General features: G+C 41.4%; 1 protein-coding gene across 3 annotated transcripts in view; it reads left to right on the top strand.

The window, feature by feature from the left end:
- PALLD (palladin, cytoskeletal associated protein) overlaps positions 1-20,501 on the top strand; it is a 185,481-nt gene that overhangs the window by 69,623 nt on the left and 95,357 nt on the right. For all 3 annotated transcript variants that reach the window (XM_026699722.2, XM_087936441.1, XM_087936440.1), the window contains 2 exons: positions 635-754; positions 2,207-2,537. In XM_026699722.2, coding sequence (XP_026555507.2) covers positions 635-754; positions 2,207-2,537 — 451 coding nt within the window. The remainder of the gene's footprint in view (positions 1-634; positions 755-2,206; positions 2,538-20,501) is intronic.

The following is a 20,501-nucleotide window of genomic DNA, read 5'->3' as shown; positions in this document are numbered from 1 at the left end:
TTTGGGGGGGGTTATGTCATAACTTTAAACAGTTGCTGAGTGAACTGTTGTAACTTTATGGTACACTACAGCTATTAGTTGCTTTGCCATATGCATCAATAGCTTTTTGTATTTATAGTCAGTCTTCTTGGGTTAGATGGCATTATGTGGTATAAAGTTGTTGTCACCTCTTAGATGACAACATAGATTTTTTTCCATGATGATCTATCTGTAATCTGATCTTTCTGATATACCTCTTCTTCTCTTTTCTTCTACTATTCCCACTATTAGAACCATCTCCAAGAAGCTAGGTCTTCACATAATATATCCAAAGTAGGAGAATCTGAGCTTAGTCACTTGTATCTTGAGAACTCTGGATTGATTAGATGATAAGCTTGATTTAGACTGCTTTTAATATCTAGTAAATGGTTTAGGATGGAAAGAACAAGGTGTTTGCTTTAACTACTTATAGTAGTTTAAAAGAGCAGAGGGCTAAGATGCTCATCAAGAAAGGCAGCCTCCCAATAAAGCAAATCATTGTTGTACATTTTATTTTTGTCCTAGATCTAAGATTGAGGCTAAATATTGTGAATTCCAAAGCTAATTATGTGAAACCTAATGCAAAATTGTTGTTTTTCTTTTGATTGCCTTTTAGAAGAGATATGTACTTTGGTGATTGCAGAGACTTTTCCTGAAGATGCAGGAATCTTTGCATGCATGGCAAGCAATGATTATGGATCAGTCACAAGCACTGCCAAACTGACTGTGCTGTCAGGTATTCAGTTTTTGGGTGGGTTGTGTTGTCTACAATATAAATGAAACAGAGTGATGTTTGGACCCAGCTGCACCACATACATTTAGAGTACCATTGTATGTTATCTTTCCACATCTTTTACTGATGATGTATTACTTTACATCAAGGTAAAAAGAATGTATAAAGTATAATGTATAATGACATATCTAAAAGTATTCTATATAATCCTATAAAATAGGGGTTCCCAATCTTGACAACTTTAAATGCGTGGTTGGGGAAATTTGGGAGCTGAATTCTGGGAGTTTTAAGTCCACACCTTAAAAGTTGCCAAAATTGGGAACCTTGAACTAAATCTTACTTACTTATTTTATTTCTATTTCACAAATCTTGTCTAAAGGTGGCATTAGGAAATGCAGTAAAATAAACTCTGTGGATCCAACTACAAAAAATACAGCTGCTAATTATAAAAGAAGAAATTTGACCTCTGTTTCAATTGGATTACAAACTACAAAAATAAAACTATGTAAGAAATGTACTGATATAGTAAAAAGCTAAGATATGCATTAAATTATCTTGCCATTATGAGTGTACAATTATATTGAAAAATGAAACTATTTCCTTTCCTCATTCAGGTGTATTGAAGTAAAACCCCCATGGTTTCTAGCTAGCACAAAATGGTTCTGATTTTTCTTTTATATCTACTTCAGTCAATATTTTTTAAATTATGAAGAAATTAATAAGAATAAAACATTTTATGTATTAATGATAAAACATGTAGTCAGCTGTATATTTCATTATGATGTCAGTTAAGAATATATTCCTATAAATTCTGGTTTCTGTAACTGCCAGGAAGGAATGTGTAATGTGGATATTTTATACCTTGGCACCGTGTAAATTCCTGAATAATTATCCATATCCCCCCCATATTTGTTTTGTTTTCTACTACATAGAGGGAGAAATTAATTATAAGTTTAATCAAATTTTAACATTAAGATTTTGAGGCTAGGTGGCAGCAGAGGCAAAATGGAAAAAACGAGTAACTCATACTTAAAAACAAAAGCCAACCCCACCCCCCGGTAATTTTCTTGTGAGTATTAAATTTAAACCAGAAATGCATACAAAAGTCTTGGAATAAGTCAGTGTTTTTCATACACAGTGGTATTATATATCTGTGATTAATTCAAATAAGATTGATACACATAGTTCATTCACTTAGCCAATACTGAGCATAAATTAATTACTATTCTCAACTCAATTTCCACTTGTAACATGAATAATAACAGTAAATAAATATTTATTTATGATCCTTAAGTTCAAACATTCATGAGAATTTGAAAATGACTGTCTTTCTTGGCATAACAGTTCAATGTAACTGACTAAAGTAATGATCTCATTTTCAATGAAATAAAATAGGATAATTTAAATAATCTGTTATGATGCTATTATGTGCTATTTTTTTCCTTTCTATTTTAGCCAGTTGCAAAAGCGCCAGCCATGATCTGTCAACGAGAGCACAGAATGAGGATAACTTTCAACATTTCCCACATCCACCTTCATTTCCTGAGATTAATTCTGTAGAGCTTCCTCCAAAGCATTCAGAGTACTCCAAGATCAGTCATTCCAACTCAAATGTAGCAGCTTTTGAATTACAACTTAACTCTGTGGAGAAGAAAACCAATGGAATTCATCCTAGCCATGGAGTCAATGGGATCATTAATGGCAACACCAAAACTGACAAATCCCACGCTGGCGATTTGCTTTCACCCACAAAAACACCACCACCTGTGCTTGCTAAGCCAAAGCTGTGAGTAATTCTTTGTCATTATATATTCTAATATTATGAAAAGGTATTTTACCTTTGTGTCACAGGGCCAGAAATTTAGCAGATAAAATTTCAAGACATCTAGAAGACACAAAACTAGATAAGTCATGTTAGCTAACTAACAGTGTACATAAGGTCATGAAGTATGAAAAATTATAATGCTTCTGGAGATATTTTCTTCCATATGGGGATACATTGATGTAATGGGAATGAAAACTCATCTTCAAATCATTACTTGGCAACAAAGCTTAGTAGGTGGCTTTTGGTTAGTTATCTGTCATCCAAACATGAAATGCTTGGGATGGAGGGATAGAAGCACTCTTGTTCACATTATTCAATACCTTATATTGCATAATATAAATTTAATATCTGTTAGCAATGTGCCTTCCAGAAGGATATTAAAGGCTAGTTTTGCCAGTTAGCTTGGGAACCCAAGAGGGGCACTCACCATTGGTTGATGGGGTAAGAAGATCTCAACCTTATGACATCCATATCTTTGATTTTAATTTTTATATACTTTTAAAATTTTTTTAATTGTTTTATATTTATCTGCTTACTGTTTGTAAATAGGCCAAAGTCTCTTTATTGTTGAGAGGCATGGCTTCTAAAGATTCTAAATAAATCTACATTCTAAATAAATATTTAGGACAAGGGCTTTTATTTTAACTTCTTTAATTTAGGCACTACCTAACTTCAGACAATGAGGGTGGTCTACAATAAAACCAACCAAATTATAATACAAGCATTTGTATTATAATGTTCATGACATTCTGGGTGGCTAACATTAATCATACAGCTGATTTTTTTTCTGCGCAGTCTCAACTGATAATATAATTCAGACTTCCTTATCCAATGTCCTGCAGGTGTGGGAATGATTATAGGAATTGATTAGGATAATTACTGGATTTGAAATACAATCCATTTAAAGGATAATACTTTAGGAAGATGAGTTTATATGTGGATAAAGATATATATGGGAAAAATTACATGCATGCTAAGCAAAATTACATACATATTTCATTTTTAAAAAAATTTCTACATTTCTTCCTTCTCATTATATACTAGTCCTGTTGTTCTATGTAATGAATTATTTTAATACCATTTTCTTATTCTGATCAGCTATACTTTTTATCTAATGTGATGACCTGTAGAATAGTATAGGCATTCCTGAACCTTAAAACAAAGACAAAAAACCCAATTTGAATAGAAATTTAAATGTAATACTCCTGTTGATTGATAACTCCCACATTTTGCATTGAGACCTCATTCTGAATCAGAGTATTGTGGATCATATTTTTTCTTGTTTAGATTTATATATTGTGATATTGATCAGAGTATTTTAAGTTTATATAGGTCTTATAAATGCCACTGTTTCTTTGTACTGGATTTGGAGCAATTCTGTTGGGCAAATGCTAGGTACCATTATTGTCTTCAGATTTTGATACAAAATATTGGTTTCTTGTCTGAGAAACATGTTATAGCTCAATCATGTATTCATAATCTGTTGCTTAAGTAATAGAATTACTATTTTGAAAATGAGAAATGTGTTAAAACTTAAGGAAAGAACATGTATAGCCAACCAGTGTAACCATATTCAGTGCTGAACTCAGACTCAGTTCAGGTTTTTGTAGGTTTTGGGAGGCAATGATGGTTTTTGGGGGGAGCCAGATTTTTGAAAAGTGCTAAGTAAAGTACCTTTTTCCTGGTTCCTGGTTTCCAGAAAATGGAAACTCATCAAGATGAAAAAGATAACTGTTGCTCAATATCTTATCTGGAAATTTGAGTTTTTCCCTCTCTTAACAGAGTTGAAGCCAGAGTTAAGTTGTTGGCCATTGAAACTGATCAAGGAGACATTCAAGCTAGAAATAAGGAGGAATTGCTAAATTGCTCTGACCTCATTATCTTATTTCCAGGATTACTGACATAAGTACCTTTTATAAATGAACTTTGTTTTTAGTTTGCTTAATCTCTCTCTCTCTCTCTTCCATATCTATTTTTAAAATATGTCTTAAATTTGTATTCAACCCTTATAAAAGTTGGTCTAGCGATGGGCTCAGTTGATAGGGGTTCTTTCCTCTGCAGGATCTGTCCCTGCATCTGAAAAGAAAAGGAGTGAATAAAGCCATCTTCTGAAATTGTTACTTGTTTTTCAGAATTGAAACTGGACGCTACTCTTTTTTAAAAGTTTTTTTTTAATAAGCAAAAAAAAAAATCATTATGTAAAATATCACTACAATACTATGAGATTTGGTCATCGCCGGTTGCCTGTTTTACAATTAAATGTTAGTTCTTTGAAATGGAAGAAAGAGAAAGATGGGCCAGATTGGCAAGAAACAAGATATACTTTATATCTTTACAGTCTCTATACATTTAATGTTTCTGTAGTTCTGTATCCACTTGTTTTGGGGGTTTGGCCTTTCTTCAACAACTGAGCACATGAAATCCCATTACTTTATAAGAATTCCGCAACATTAATAGTGGAGCAGCCAGTTGGGCGTTTTCCTAGTGACAAAAATTACCTCATAGCTTCACCTTTCTTCCTTTACTGGTGGAGCCAAGGTGCTTTGATGCCTAACTGCCATATCTCTATGCTTTTTCCTTAGAGCCAAAAAGATAGCCATCATTTCAGTATACTACTTAATGGCAGCTTCATTTACTTCCTTATGATTTCAAATACAAAGAGACAAAGGCAGAGAGCAAAGCTGAATGCTGGCTGGAGTATCAATTTTGCAAATTCCCATTAATCAGTGAAGGCAGCATTTGTCAGTTTCTGGGGAATACTGAATATGTCTGAAGGTTTGAAGTAAGAAAGTGAAGATGGTTGATGTGTGGAAGTGCCTGTAATTTCACATGTTGGAACATGACAATGCTGGCAACACTGAGGACATACAGCAATTTCAGATAAAGAGAAACTGTTTCTTAAATCTGTAGTTTTAAGTGTTCCTGTTAAGAATAAGCTGTGTTGCACATAAAGGTTAAATAAGGAATGTAAGCTCCCTTATTCAAATAGCTTCCCTAGTATGTTTCCAAATGCAATTCCAAGTATCTATTTTCAGAAAGACAGACTATATTTTCTCTTAGAAGACTATCAGCCTTTTAAGATTTTCAGCACTCATTTGCTATAGTTTATAACATCAGTTTGGGCTGCTGGTTTTAATATGTCCTTGCTTTTTTATTTCAATTTTATTGTGATCTTGAAAAAAATATAAATTTCTGGATTAATAAAAAGAGTTAGGATTTTGACTGTCATATTTTCACATGCTTGTACTTCTTGTCCTGGATAATCAGAATATGATAGCTATTCCTAATTCCATATTTTTGTATGGACTTCATGAAGAAACAACCAACTAAAATTAAATGAAACTTTTGAAAATTCAGTAGGGAAAAGAAGTAAGCATGTGTAGCAGTATTTATTACATTATTAATGGCTGAGGGGGAACTTCTTGCATGAACTATTTCAGTGCAATTCCTTGTTAATTTTGTCCCTGTTTGTCAGATATTCATATCATCTTGCAATAAAAACATTCCTTCTCAGAATGCAGATGTCATATTTTATGGCTGCCAGAATTTTCATAATTCCTCTGAAAGAATACATAAAGCGTGCTCCCTCATTTTATGACTCCCTCCTTAATTGTCAACTTTTAAGTCAGTCAGTGGTGCTTAAACATCTTTAAATATGCACTTTGGTTCTGAAAAGATATACAGTCCTCTTTCTTATGTAAATGGCCTTTTAACTAAGAGGCAAAGTTTATTTTTTATTTTTGAAGTACCATCAAACTGATGTAACAATCTGATAAAAAGATTCAGTGTTTAGCTTTGTCAGAAGTTTTTTATCGCCAGATATTGCTGGAAAATCCTGGTATCATATAACTTCACCCTCATTTATTTAGTTTTTGGAAAAATTATTTGTGTATTTCTTAATCCAATATTACTACATAGTCATGTTGGGAGCACTGAAGTGCTTCTGGATTGAAAAGGATTAAATCATCCTCAGAGGTGGTATTCAGCAGGTTCTACCAGTTCTGGAGAACCGGTAGCGGAAATTTTGAGTAGTTCAGAGAACCGGCAAATACCCAAGGCCTGAGGAGATTCAGATGACTACCCATGTTTGGATTCCAAAATAATCATTAGAGCTTATTTTGGGGGGTGTCTTATTTTTTTTTCAATGTGGGAGCCCTGAGATAAGCTGGTGCGTGGTTGCATGGGGCAGTTCCATCACTACCCTGCCTCACCTGGTGGCTCTGGCACTATGAACAACCAGACAGAAAGTGTTGTGTAGCCGGCGGATACATGAGGCAGACACGGGACTGAAGGCTAACATTGCTTTATTCGAAGCATAACGGGTTGCCGCGGCTGCCCAGGCTGGGTTGGCAGCCCAGCTGGCGACAACAGCTGATGCCGTTTGACAGCTCCTTTTGTAGCAGCTGTCAAACGGCATCAACCAATGGGAGTGATTGGCGCTCCCGCCAGAAATGCGGACCAGACTGGGGACTGTAGTTAGTCAGGGACACAACACCCCTTCCCCCTGGCTAGGGACATGGGCAGACCTGCAAATAGGCCCCTAGTCTCAGGGGATCCCCAGCTTGGGTAGAGTCCTTTGCCCCCAGGATCATCCGGGCAGCTGCAGGGGTGCAAAAGTCCGATCAGCAGGAACCTGCGGTGGTCCAGGTAGGTTTTCCCCGTTTGGTTCGCTTCGGGTATTTCGTACGGCTGGAGTAGTAGACCGGGCCGTTTGGTCGGGAGTCCATGCGTTTTATCGGTAGACTGGCTCTAGGCGTTGGCTGAGTAGACCGGGCCCTTTTGCGTTTGTCGGATAGGCCGAATCTGCTTTGTTTGCTGGGTAGATCGGCTCTCGAGGTTTGACAGGTAGACCGGGCCCTTTTGGCTAGGGATCATTGTCGACGGCTGCTGGGTAGATCGGCCTCCCGGGGTTTGACAGGTAGACCGGGCCCTTTTGGCTGGGGATCGTTGTCGACGGCTGCTGGGTAGATCGACCTCTCGGGGTTTGACAGGTAGACCGGGCCCTTTTGGCTGGGGATCGTTGTCGATGGCTGCTGGGTAGATCGGGCTCTCGGGGTTTGACAGGTAGACCGGGCCCTTTTGGCTGGGGATCGTTGTCGACGGCTGGGTAGGCTGGCTCGTCTTGGCGTTCGGCATATAGATCAGCTCTCGGAGGGTAGACCGGCTCGTCTCGGCCTTCAGCGGATAGATCGGCTCTCGGGGGTAGACCGGCTCGTGTCGGCCTTCGGCAGATAGATCAGCTCTCGGGGGTAGACCGGCTCGTCTCGGCGGCTTTTGGAATGGCAGCAGTAGTGCCTGTGGGCGACGTCCGTCTCCTCAGCGAGGGAGGCTTTGAACTTCGCGCTCTTGGTAGCGCCAGCGGCAGTGCCTGGCGGGGCGTTTTTCCCCTCAACGAGGGAGGCTTTTGAGCTTCGTGCTCTTGTGCCTGCCTGCAATGAGCTGAGTCGTGCCGTGCAGGCAGTGCCTGGCGGGGGCGTTTTTCTCCTCAGCAATGGAGGCTTTGAGCTTCGTGCTCTCGGTAGCGCCAGCGGCAGTGCCTGGCGGGCGGCGTTTTTTTTCCTCCTCAGCGAGGGAGGTTTTTTCAAAAGCTTCGTGCACACAGAGGTCATCTGTGGCTCGTGACTTTCAGCTCTCAGCGGCTTCGGCTCTTTTTAATAGTGACTTGCTCGGCTGTTTCAGTCCGGTTGCCTCTCATTTGTGGATCCCATCCTCGTCGCCAGTGTTGAGTAGCCGGCGGATACACGAGGCAGACACGGGACTGAAGGCTAACATTGCTTTATTCGAAGCATAACGGGTTGCCGCGGCTGCCCAGGCTGGGTTGGCAGCCCAGCTGGCGACAACAGCTGATGCCGTTTGACAGCTCCTTTTATAGCAGCTGTCAAACGGCATCAACCAATGAGAGTGATTGACGCTCCCGCCAGAAATGCGGACCAGACTGGGGACTGTAGTTAGTCAGGGACACAACAGAAAGGGTGGGCATCTGCTTTGCAGGCTCTTACTTTGGAGGTAGCACTTATTGGGCACACACATAAAAAACATGCTAGGGCTTATTTTTATGATAGGTCTTGTTTCCAGGGAAACAGTATATCTGCCTGCTAGCAAGAATATTCTGTACGGCAGTCCTGCAGATAGTCTTAGGACCCCTCCCTCTGCAGTAGATATCAAGCCACCTTAAATAGGGCCACCTTAAATAGGCAACTATAGGCAGATGCATTAAAATAAGAGAAATAATAGTGTTTTGCCACGCTTACTACTGCAATGTAGTAGCAATAGCACTTAGACTTATATAATGTTTTACAGTGCTTTACAGCCCTCTCTAAGTGGTTTTGCAGAATCACCATATTGTCCCCAACAATCTGGATCCTCATTTTACCCACCTTAGAAAGATGAAAGTCAACCTTGGGCCTGGTGAACTCCAAACTGCCAAACTGCTGGCAGCTGGTGATCGGCAGAAGTAGCCTGCAGTACTGCATTCTAACCACTGTGCTGCAGCAACTCTTAATCGTTCATTTTTTTAAATGAACCTCTAATAATATTCCAGATGTCTCTTTATGTCCTTCATCTCCCAGAGCTCCTCAGACAACCTAGGTATACCCTAGGTTGATGCAGGGAGAGAGTCTGCATAGGCCGGTCCAGTATGAGGCCTTCACCGCATGCCAATCCAAGCTATGACTAAGTCATCAGCTAACTATCCACCAGTTTAAATGTTAGCATTATTTAACATATGGACAAAGAACTGCTATAATTCCAAAATGTATCTTTTAAATTCTGTTTTTATAGTGACATTGATATTTAGGTGTCCTTAACCTATTACCATAATTGATCCTGGAATTGCAGTCATAAGTCATTGTGGTTGTAAAGTTGAGGTATCGTGTGACCGGACCCAACTTTGGGGTATTTTTTGCAACATTGCAGTCATTAGGTAAATCGATTTCCCCAATGGGCATTTTTTGCTGGAAACTGGATGTAGAATGGGGGGGGGGGGGAGGAGTTGCAAATCATGGTCACATGATCAAGAGATGTTACAAACAGCTCTAAAGGCCAAGGGTCTATTGAAACTTTAATTGGTCATTAAGCAACCAGTCATAAGTTGAGGACTACTGTTATAGCATAAAGTTAAGTCCAACATTTTGATCAGTGTAGTCAAACAAAGTGCTTACATGCTATATTCATTCCTAAAACTTGATGAGTAACTAAGAATATAGATATCACAATAAACTTTAGCTATCCAACTACAGTACTTGGAAAAGCAAACATTGAACAGACACAATTCTGTATTATCCTGTGGAGGACAGTTTCTGGACGTGCAGATTTACTCACAGGTGGGATTCAGCTGGTTCTCACTGGTTCGCCCCAACCGTTAGTTAATTGCTTATGCAGTTCAGAGAACTGGCTAAAAATAAAGTGCAAGAGTAGTTTTGTTTTCTCTCTCTCTCCCTTCAGTTAATCGCTCCAACAGACAGCCAAGAACCACTTAACAGTTGCAACTGGAATTCAGCTGATACACACCGAATCAAGTCAATAAACAACAGAAACGGACAGGATTAGGGCAGGGAAACCCATCAATCACTCATCTTGGGATGGGATTAATCTCTTCCCTTCAGGAAGAAGGACAAGATAACAAACATTTTCATTATAAAGAGTATTAAGTAACACTTCTGTGATACTCCCTGAGTTCCCCAAGACCTTTTATAGATGCTGCAGTATTGGCTACTTCTTGTGTCTTCCTGGGGGGGAAAGATACAGGATAGGGCAGTGGTGCAGCTTGATCATACAGGCCATGAATTTAATGCATGTGTGGTCCAGCCAGCTTTGTTGCTTCTGCTGTGAAGCACCCAATTTAGAACATAGAATAATAGAGTTGGAAGGGTTGATGGCTTTTGGCAGCACACCCAGGCTTTCAATTAACATGAGCAGCTGCTCTTAGTTTCCCTCTCAGCTGCTGCATTTGCTTTGGGGTTGACTTTTTTTTTTTTAAAGGGGGAATGGCTGTTTTAAGTTTTCTGCATTGTTTTAGTGGTTCCTTTCGGGGTATATTTCCCTCACTCTTTTTGAAAGCCTCTAGTGATGGAGCACCACAGCTTCTGAAGACAAGCTATTCCATTGGTTGATTGGTCTCACTCTTAGGAAATTTCTCCTTAGTCCTAGGTTGCTTCTCTCTTTGGTTAGTTTCCATCCATTGTTTCTTGTTGTGCTTTTTGGTGCTTTGGAAAATAGATTGCCTCCCTCGTTGTTGTAAGAGCCCCTCAGATTTCCTGACAGACCAATTAATCAGTGAAACAACTTGCCTCCAGAAGTTGTAAATGCTCCAACACTGGAAGTTTTTAAGAAGAGATTGGATAACCGTTTGTCTGAATTGGTGCAGGGTTTCCTGCCTAAGCAGGGGGTTGGACTAGAAGACCTCCAAGATCCTTTCCAGCTCTGATATTCTATTCTGTTCTAAATATTGGAATAGTGCTATTTTATTCTGCTAATTTATTGTGAGTTGGACTAAGGAGAAATTTCCTAAGGGTGAGACCAATCAAGTTGGCCATGCCCACCCAGTCACATGACTACCCAGCCACTCCCACCCAGTCATTTGGGCAGAGAACCAGTTGTTAAATTATTTGAATCCCACCACTGGATTTACTGTGTGTTTGGGATGGCTCAAAACTAACTAGCTAAATGAAAGTTAATTGCAATTACTTATTAATTCATATTTATTAGCTATCATTGGATATGCTAACTGATTGACAACTTTTTCAGTGTAAGCAGATCATTTCCTGTTTCATTAAAAATGAATAAATATAAAAGTACTACAATAAAATGTTTGTTGGAATAGGTTAACTATGGCAAAACAGCAAATGAAGGCTACTTTCTTCTGAAATCTGAGTCAAAATTCCCCAAACCTTTCCTGCCTTTTGTTTCCTAATAATAAACATGCAGTAACAAATAACTATAACTTGGTAATTTATTACTAAAATATGCCTGTTTTTCTCTTTCAGATTTTTTGTTTAGTTTTTTTCTTTTTACATATATCTTCTCATAAAGGCTGAGTTATATATTCAGCCCTCTTTTCTTCTTAGATGATTATTGCTATCATAGAATAAAAAGTCTGCCACCAGATTTTATTTGGTGAATTTATATAGCTGAAGATTAAATAATACCAGTTGGTATTCTGCTTCCATTAGAGCTAAGTTAGCAGTTGACAATCATCACTGTGAATTCTTGATCCTAAGAGTAGACCTTTACCGCCTATTTTAAAGTATACATTTTGTATTCATGAGCCCTGAAGTGCAGTTCTCTTAGTAACCACTTCTTTAGTAGGTAGATGATGGGTAGCCTTTGTATTAGGACTGCATACAAACCAATATTAGAGGCATCCACTTATAACATTTTTTTTAAAGATTTAGATCTTTAAAGCCTTGTAATAATCCTCCATCTGATGCACCCAACTTCTTGGCCAGGCCTGTTTGGACTTTTGCCTGGGTAGAAAAGTGCTAGATGAAGCAGTCACTCAAGAAACAATTTCATAGCTTTTTTGGTTCTTGGATTTTAGTCATTATTTTGTCCTATTCAACTTTCCCTGTTTTCTATAAGAAAGTCTAGCTATTTTATTTCTTGAAACTTTAGGTGTTGTAGAGCGATGGAACAGATGAGGCTTAGACCAGAGCATACAAGTAACAGACTTAATTCAGGGGAATAAAGGGTTGTCGCGTCTGCCAGCTAACAAGGCAGACTGCAAGCAAACAACGGCTGGCTCTGCTCGACAGCCGGCTTTTATAGCCGACTGTCCAAGCGGAGCCAACCAATGGGAGCTGCTGCTGCTCCCGCTCAAACAACGGACCTGGTTGGGGACTTCAACCAGTCCTAAAGACATAACACCCTCCCCCTAGCTGTGAACATGCATAGTCCTTGAGATACGAGGGTGGACTGCGCTGGCGACCGGGCGCCGTGGTTCAGGGGAGACTGCTGGTGGGCATCGAGTCCATGGAACGAGGCTCGGAGGTCGCAGGGCATCCACTCGGCTCGGTGTGGGATCTCGGGAAAGGGCGACTCCCTCGTTTGGGCTGGCTCGGGAGACCATCTCGGTCTGGATGATTGGTGACCCTGCTGGGTGGATGTGGTGGAGATTCTGGTTGGCAGTCCGGGTCCCTTCTCGGTTCACTCTGTTCGATTGGAGCTGTCAGGTCTCTCAGGGAGCTTCCTTCTGGGATCTGGATGGGAACTCGAGGGCTGGCCGGTGGATTCGGTTCAGCGTCGGTCAGGCGTTCTGCCGCCTCCTTAGTTGGTCCAGGTGTCTCCGCCACCTGGCGACCATCCTCCAACTGGACCCGGTAGGATCTTGGACCCGTGACAGCCACGATCTGCCCTGGCACCCACAACGGATCCCCTGCGTAGTTCCTTGCAAAAACTGGGTCCTGCAGGGCGAAGTCTCTGACCTGGCTGTCAGATCCTAAGGGAGTGGCAGGGCAATAATGGGGTGCAATCTGTCTAGGGTGGTCCTTCCGCGTCTCCCCATTAAGAGTTGACCGGGGATTTGTTAGTGCTGGTGCATGGTGTCGTATGCTGGCTAAGGAGAAAGCGAGAGAACTTGGAATGCCAGTTTTCCTGACCGAATCGGGCTAGCGCCTCCTTAGCTGTCCTTACTGCTCTCTGCCATCCCATTGCTGGCTGGGTGAAAGGGGGCCGTGAGGACGTGTCGGATGCCCAGATTCGCGACATACATACTAAATTCACAGGGCGTGAACTGTGGCCCGTTGTCGGAGACTAGCGTGTCTGGAAGCCCATGAGTTACGGCCGGGTTAGGGCTTTAACAACTGCCTGTGTGGTGGTTGTGGGAAGTAAGGCCACATCTATCCACTTAGAATAAGAATCCACAACCACCAAGAAGGTTTTGCCATGCACAGGCCCGGCTAGGTCGATGTGTACCCGCGACCATGGGGCATTGGCGCTCTCCCACTTGGTGGGTGGGGCGGTTGGTGGGGCTGCCCTGGATTCTTGACAGGGTTGGCAGAGCTTACCCACTTGGTGATCTGATCGTCCATCCCGGGCCACCATACGTAACTGCGAGCCAGTGCCTTCATTCGCACGATCCCTGGATGGCCTCGTGCAGCACCTTCAATATGGATGCAGCGAAGAGAGGTTGGGATGATGACTCTGGTACCCCACAGCAGACAACCCTGGAGCTTGGATAATTCCTGCTGACGTGTTTTTAAATGGGGTAAAGTCAACTGAACACTTTGTTTCCGGCCACCGCTCCCCACCCAGTCCAGAACCTGGGCGATTATTTTATCTTTCTTGGAGTGGGCGCGATGTCATCTGCAGTCACTGGTAATTTGAGTTCGTTGACTTGAAGATTGCGTGCACCGGAGCTGGGTCCTCGACTGGGGTTGGCAAGGGGCAACGGCTGAGGGCATCTGCGTGGCTTAAAGTCTTACCGGGCGATAGACCAATTTGAAGCGAGTAGGCCGCCAGGAACAGGGTCCATCTCGTCATCCTGGGGGACAGTATCTGTGGGTTTGCCTGTCCCCGCTGAAAGTCCCAAAAGCGGCTTGTGATCCGTAATGAGTTCGAAATGGTGGCGAAGAGAAATTGTGGAATTTTTTAACTGCAGCTACTGCAGCCAGGGCCTCCTTATCAATCTGGCTGTAGTTTCTTTCAGTCATGGATAAAGTCCTGGAGAAGAGGCAATTGGTGCCTCGGAGCCATTGGAGTCTGTGACTTAGAACAGCTCCTATCCCAAAAGGGATGCGTCAGCGGCTAAGACCAACGGAAGGTGTTGGTTGAACTGAATTAAAAGCGGCTTCAGAGGTGAGTAGAGATTTGACCGCTTTAAATGCATGGGATTTTTGGGTCCCCAGTGCCATGGAGTGTCTTTGTCTAATAACCTGTGCAGGGGTTCAGCGACTGAAGCTTTGTGTGGTAAGAATGAAGCGTAGAAATTTAATAAGCCCAGGAAGGCTTGTAGTTCCATTTATTGGTAGGTGTGGGTGCCTCGTGGATAGCTTTTACTTTTGACTCCACTGGGTGGATGCCTGAGGTGTCTAACGTATATCCTAGAAAGTCCACCTGTCTAGTAAGCGATGGTGCATTTCTCCCGTTTGAGTTTGAGACCATGCTGTCTAAACTTCTCTAAAACTGCCCTGACCCTCTGGAGGAGCTGGGGCCTGTCCATAGCGGAGACCAAAATATCGTCAAAATAGGGAACTACTCCCGGAAGACCTTGGAGAATTCTCTCCATTAATGACTGAAAAATACCTGGGACTACGCTAACGCCAAATTGGAGCGTTTACACCTGAATGCCCCTCTATGTGTTACTATGGTTTGTAAGTCTGCTGTGTGGCTATGGGCAGGAAACTGTTGATATGCCTGTGACATGTCAAGTTTGGCGAAAATGGTGCCGAGTTGAATGTGTGCAAAAGGTGCTGGATGACTGGAACAGGGTATCGCTAACCTGAAGATAACGGTTGAGGGTCGTCTTATAGTCAGCACAAATTCTCAGACTTCCGTCCTTTTAGTGGGGTGACTATGGGGGGTCTCCCATTTGTGAAATCTGTGGGCTCTATTACCCCTTGTTTGAGAAGTTTGTCTAGTTCAGCGTCCAACTTGGGCGGATAGCGAAGGTACTCTGCGAGATTTTAGAGCGGGTGAGGAACTGCCTGGGGTCTACGGAGAAAGAGATGGGTGTGCCATTGTAGCAGCCCAGCTGCGCTACTGAAAACGTCGGAATAGTCCGAGAATAGTGTGTCTACATCAGAAGTTGATACAGCATGAATCCCTGTTAAGCTAAGGCCAGAGAGAGGGAACCAATCTAACCCCAAAGAGTAGGAGGGGGCACCATTAACCACCACTAGAGGTAGATGGCCTTTGAAGGTTTGGAATTTAACAAGGAACTTGCCCTTTTCCGAGGACTGGGATGTTCCTCCACTTGGTAGTCCCTCAGGGTGAGGTGGCACCTTTGAAGCTGCTCCCTTGTCAGACTGGGCTGGATCTTCTTTAATGTCTCCCAGGAGATAATTGAGGCGCTGACCCCGTGTCTACTTCCATGCAGCAGGGTTTACCTTCTAAAGAGACAGAAAGTGTAATTTTATTGGGGTATGACAGGTGTGGTTAGCGTGGTATACGTGCTGTAACAATCTTCTACTTGCCTTTGGAGACTGGGAGATGAAGAAGACTTCTGAGGAAAAACGCGTGCTGCCTGGCAAACTCTTGCAAGGTGACCTTTCTTGTGACAGTTTAGGCAGCTGGCATTTCTGAACCTACAAGATGCCGGGAGTGGGAACCTCACAGGTTAGGCACAAGGGAATTTGTTTTGGGCCGCTGATGTTTCTCTGCCTCGCTCCTACCTGTGGCTGTTTCATCGGCTTGAGGGCGATGGATGTCAGAGACTTCTGCGGGGTCATCTTCGCCCATCACCTCTTCTGAGTGGATGGTGGAAGTACCCGGCTTGGGTATGGTACCCTGGATCTCAGCTGCCGAGTGGGCAGAGAGTTCAGCAGCCAGGGCTTCCTCCACGGCCTGGGAAAGATTTAAGTCTTTCCTGGCCAGTAAACGTCTTTGTGGAGCCTTAGATCTCTTACCCCACAGACGAGTTGGTCGAGCAGCATGTCATCTAGATAGTTCTTAAATTCACATTGTAGAGCTGCTGTCCTCAGGGCGGCCATGTACTGGTTGATAGACTCCCCCTCGGCTTGCTTCCTCATCCTGAACAGCGAAAGCCATGTGCGATCTGTGAAGGTTTTGGGGAATAATGGTTAGAGAGTGTTTCCTGTATTTCTGATTCCACAGAACGTTTCTGATCTCACGTGGTGCGAAGAGTGCCGTGGCGGTGTCGAAGACCTCAGCCCCACAGTAGCTTAGGAAGTATGACTTCTTCCTATGTTCATGGCGTCAGCCAGACCAATGGCATCTAGGAAGTGATTGAAGTGGTTCTTATAGGAGTCCCATTTTTCCTCATTGGGTTTGAAAGGTGGGAATGCCGGATTGGCATTCATTTTGGGATCCTCAGTCTCTTAGCAGACTAGGCTGTCTCTCTGGGTGGTCGTGGCCCTTTGGATTTGCGCTTATTTCGAGCGCTGGCGGCTGCGGCTGCAGCGCCCAAGACTCACTCTGTGAGTATCAGCCTCGTGAAGGCAGTTTAAATTTCGCGCTCTCTGCGCGCGTTGGCGGTGGCTAACAGCGCCGTACTAGCTTCAGTGATTTCAGCTCAGTGGCAACAGTTGAAATTTGCACTCTCTGGGGAGCGTTGGCAACTGTGGCTACAGTGCCGTGCTTCGCTTGAGTGATTTGAATTCAAACGACAGCGGTTTGAATTACGCGCTCTTCTGCGAGCGAGGCGGCTGAGGCTTTCAGCGCCGTGACTTCCAGCTCAGATCGCAGCGGTTTGAGCTCAAGCTCTCTGTGAGCGAGGCGGCTACGATTCAGAGCCATGGTTTTATCTCTTTTGAATGTGGGTGCTTCTGGCTAGCCTGCAGACATATCCCATCCTCGTCGCCAGTGTTGTAGAGTGATGGAACAGATGAGGCTTAGACCAGAGCATACAAGTAACAGACTTTATTCAGGGGAATAAAGGGTTGTCGCGTCTGCCAGCTAACAAGGCAGACTGCAAGCGAACAAACGCTGGCTCTGCTCGACAGCCGGCTTTTATAGCCGACTGTCAAGCGGAACCAACCAATGGGAGCTGCTGCTGCTCCCGCTCAAACAACGGACCTGGTTGGGGACTTCAACCAGTCTTAAAGACATAACATTAGGTGAATTGGAAAAGTGAGGGTGTCCCATTGCACTAAAGTTGTCTGCACATCTGTTTTTATGTTTCTGTAAAACAAGTTTGAAATATCTGTCTAGTTGTCAAACAGTTAGATGAGAATGCTGCATCATTTTAATATTACTGAACAAGATTGGGTAGGAGGTAGATCAGCATCTAATGGTAAATTCTGACAGGATTTGCTTAATAACATTTTCTTTTCTTTTCTAAATTCAACTCTCCCATGAAGAAAACTTTGGAGAAAATGAGAGGATTTATTTTTGAGGCAAACTTGAATTTTGATTTTAAATTTGAAGAGTTGAAGGACATTCTATTTCTTCATGCTAGATGCATGCCTACACTTGAGGTACTGTATGTCAGGGATCCCAACCCCTGGGCTGGAGACTGGCACCAGGCCATGGCTTGCAGGAACCAGGTTGTGCAGGTGAGAGAAGCCCCATCAAGCAGCGTGTGAAACCACAGATCCCAGTCTGCAAAAAAGCTTCCTTCTAGGGAAGTGGTCCCTGACACCCAAAAGATTGGGAGCTGCTGCTGTATGGCATCTGGTTCTGGCTAAGGACTATTACAGTAATATAAATTACAGTAAATTAAAGCCCTCAAATTTGTGATTTGCTCACCCTTATCTTTCATTTCTAGAAAATAGCAAATTGAATTATAACTAAATTGCTGAACAATACAATAACTAAGGAAAATTTAAACAGGATAAGCTAAGTACTTCATGCTGCCTTGACAGGTTTCTATATGATAGCCATTTATATCAAGTTAGTTTTATCTGACTGCCACAATCTCTCTGGCCTTCCTTGTAGGCTTTGTTTTCAGATGAAATAACAAAATCTCAGTGGCATTTCTCTTTCCTTTGTACAATGTGCAATCCTAAATCAACAGGGAATCATGAAAAATATGTTGTGGTTCTTAGAGACAAGTGTATGATATGATTTCATTTTGAAAAGTTATTTCAATAAGTGTGGAGCAAATTCTTCAATGCCCGCTTCTAATGTACTTGAAAAGTACTTTAAAATTCAGGAAGATATTTGAGGTTTATTACTTTGGAAGTAGCCCATTATGAACTATATAGCACAGTCAAATATCATAAATTTGACCACAGGTAACATTTTATGACATTTTCTGTTATGTCATAAAAGGTTTTATAATAATTTTTATGTCAAGAATTTATCTTATAAAATTTGCTGAATTTCAATTCCACAGGAATCATAGATGAATTTTGGACAGATTAAGTAAGCTCTAGTAAGGGATCTTTGTTGCAAAGTTTTGCTGTAAGATGCCTGTTTCACCCAGTTAAAGTTTACACACCCAAGAGATTTAGTAGAATACTACTAGACAAGCCGTGAGCTATTGGGTCATTTTTCTTCCCTTAAATTGTTGGAAGAAACAATATATCCTTCTGGGTTCAGTTCCAAGTGGGAAAAAAGACACTGGAATCATGGAAGTTGCTTGGAAAGAAGGTTTAGTGATAAACAGGATCACATGCCTTGGAGGTCTTGGGTGAAAAAAAAAGGAAGAGATGCTGAGAGTCCCGGGGTTTTATACCCTCTCTGACTTTGAACTTTCTGAGGTACAGGAAGAATATCCTGACTGGTTGCTGTCAGAGGTCATAGCTAGCTTTATAGGTTGTCTATGTGCTAAGTTTGGTTGAATCTTGCTGGGTGCTACAATAAAGGGCAAGTAAATGGTTCTGCCTGAAGGAGGTAGAACTTTGTTATGTAGAATAGACTAGCCCAGCCTTAATGGCCCATTAACAAAAGTGGTGGGGGTGGTGAATTTCTGCCTCCCTTTGGGGGAAATATTCTGCCCTTTTAATATTTCCTAAAATATTTCATTTTTCTAGAAGAGGGGTGGGTTTTAAATTCCTACAATATAATATAGATTATATTAGACCAGAAATAATAGGTGCAGTGACTAGTTTTACCAGAATATGGTTTTTTAATAGATATGTATTCTTTGACAAATAATATATGCATCGTTCCTTCGTTCATAACAATACTTGCTTCTACATGTGTTTTATTGTTTATTAAAAGTAGAATAAAACATTTGGGATCTCTGAGCTTTTATAACAATGATAAATAAATATTGCTAAACAATATTCTGATTTCTAACTTGTTGTTTCAGTAGTATCATTACCATAGATTTCGGTGTAACATTGAATTAAATGCAAGGGATATATTCCACAGGATCATTTTCAATGAAAATTATATTTTTTTAATGAACTGAATTTGTGTGTCTCTTATTTATTTAGTGGAGCTTCTTTGGAAGTCAAATTTCCTGCATTATGCTTTAATGATTTCTGAGGATTAATGGAGTATTTTTTTGTTGTACTAAAATAGAAGATATATTGCTTTTGTGAATTTTGGCTTGATAACAAGCAGAGAATTATGATTGACAGACAACTAAGATATACTTATTCTTCAGCAGATGAAGTAAAAGTATATTTGCACCCTTTGCTTAGGCACCATGGTGGTGAAAAGAATGTTTTTGTCTGTCTGCAAGTCCTGCTAATGAAAAGGACATCTTTGGGAATGAACCTGAAATTGGGAATGGGTGTGGGCTTTTATGCCAAGATGGTTTATGATAAATTAACTCATAAACTGTGAATCGGAATACAGAAGGACTCATATAGGACTGCATATAATACTGCACAATATAATCACTTTAGTGTATAGAGAATTGTTAAAATGTTAGAAATGTGCTTTTTTATCAGGAAAAAAAGCAGATAATTTATAAATGATATGACATAGCTAAAAATAACTGGAAGGATATAACATTACATCTTTTGATGTAGCTGGAATCTTTTCATATTAAGTTTTCTTTTGCTAGTTCCCACAAAAAGAATGTATCATGTCAGGTCATTTTCCAAACAGGTCTCACTGATTCTATCACGAACATTTTGCTTGTTGGAGGAGCCAGTAGTCTTTATATAAACCATATATTGTTTTGAATATTTGAGACTTGCTAAAATTCTCAGCATATATGTCAATTAAATGTACTGAGTTGTGCTAGAAACTGTATTAGCTTTATTTTCTTCTTCTTTCTAAAGAAGGGTTATATTTATTACAGTTTGGTATTAATTACTAAAATTTCATTGATTGAAAATTGCAGCCCCTGTGATACATCTCCCTATAATACATCTGTTAGTACTAGTAAATAACACCTTAACACTGCTG

Source organism: Pseudonaja textilis, chromosome 6 (assembly GCF_049901715.1).
Source record: "Pseudonaja textilis isolate UNSWEBS1 chromosome 6, rPseTex1.2, whole genome shotgun sequence".
Lineage (NCBI taxonomy): Eukaryota > Metazoa > Chordata > Lepidosauria > Squamata > Elapidae > Pseudonaja > Pseudonaja textilis.
The sequence above is the reverse complement of the archived record's forward strand: the minus strand, read 5'-3'. Positions and strand labels throughout refer to the sequence as shown.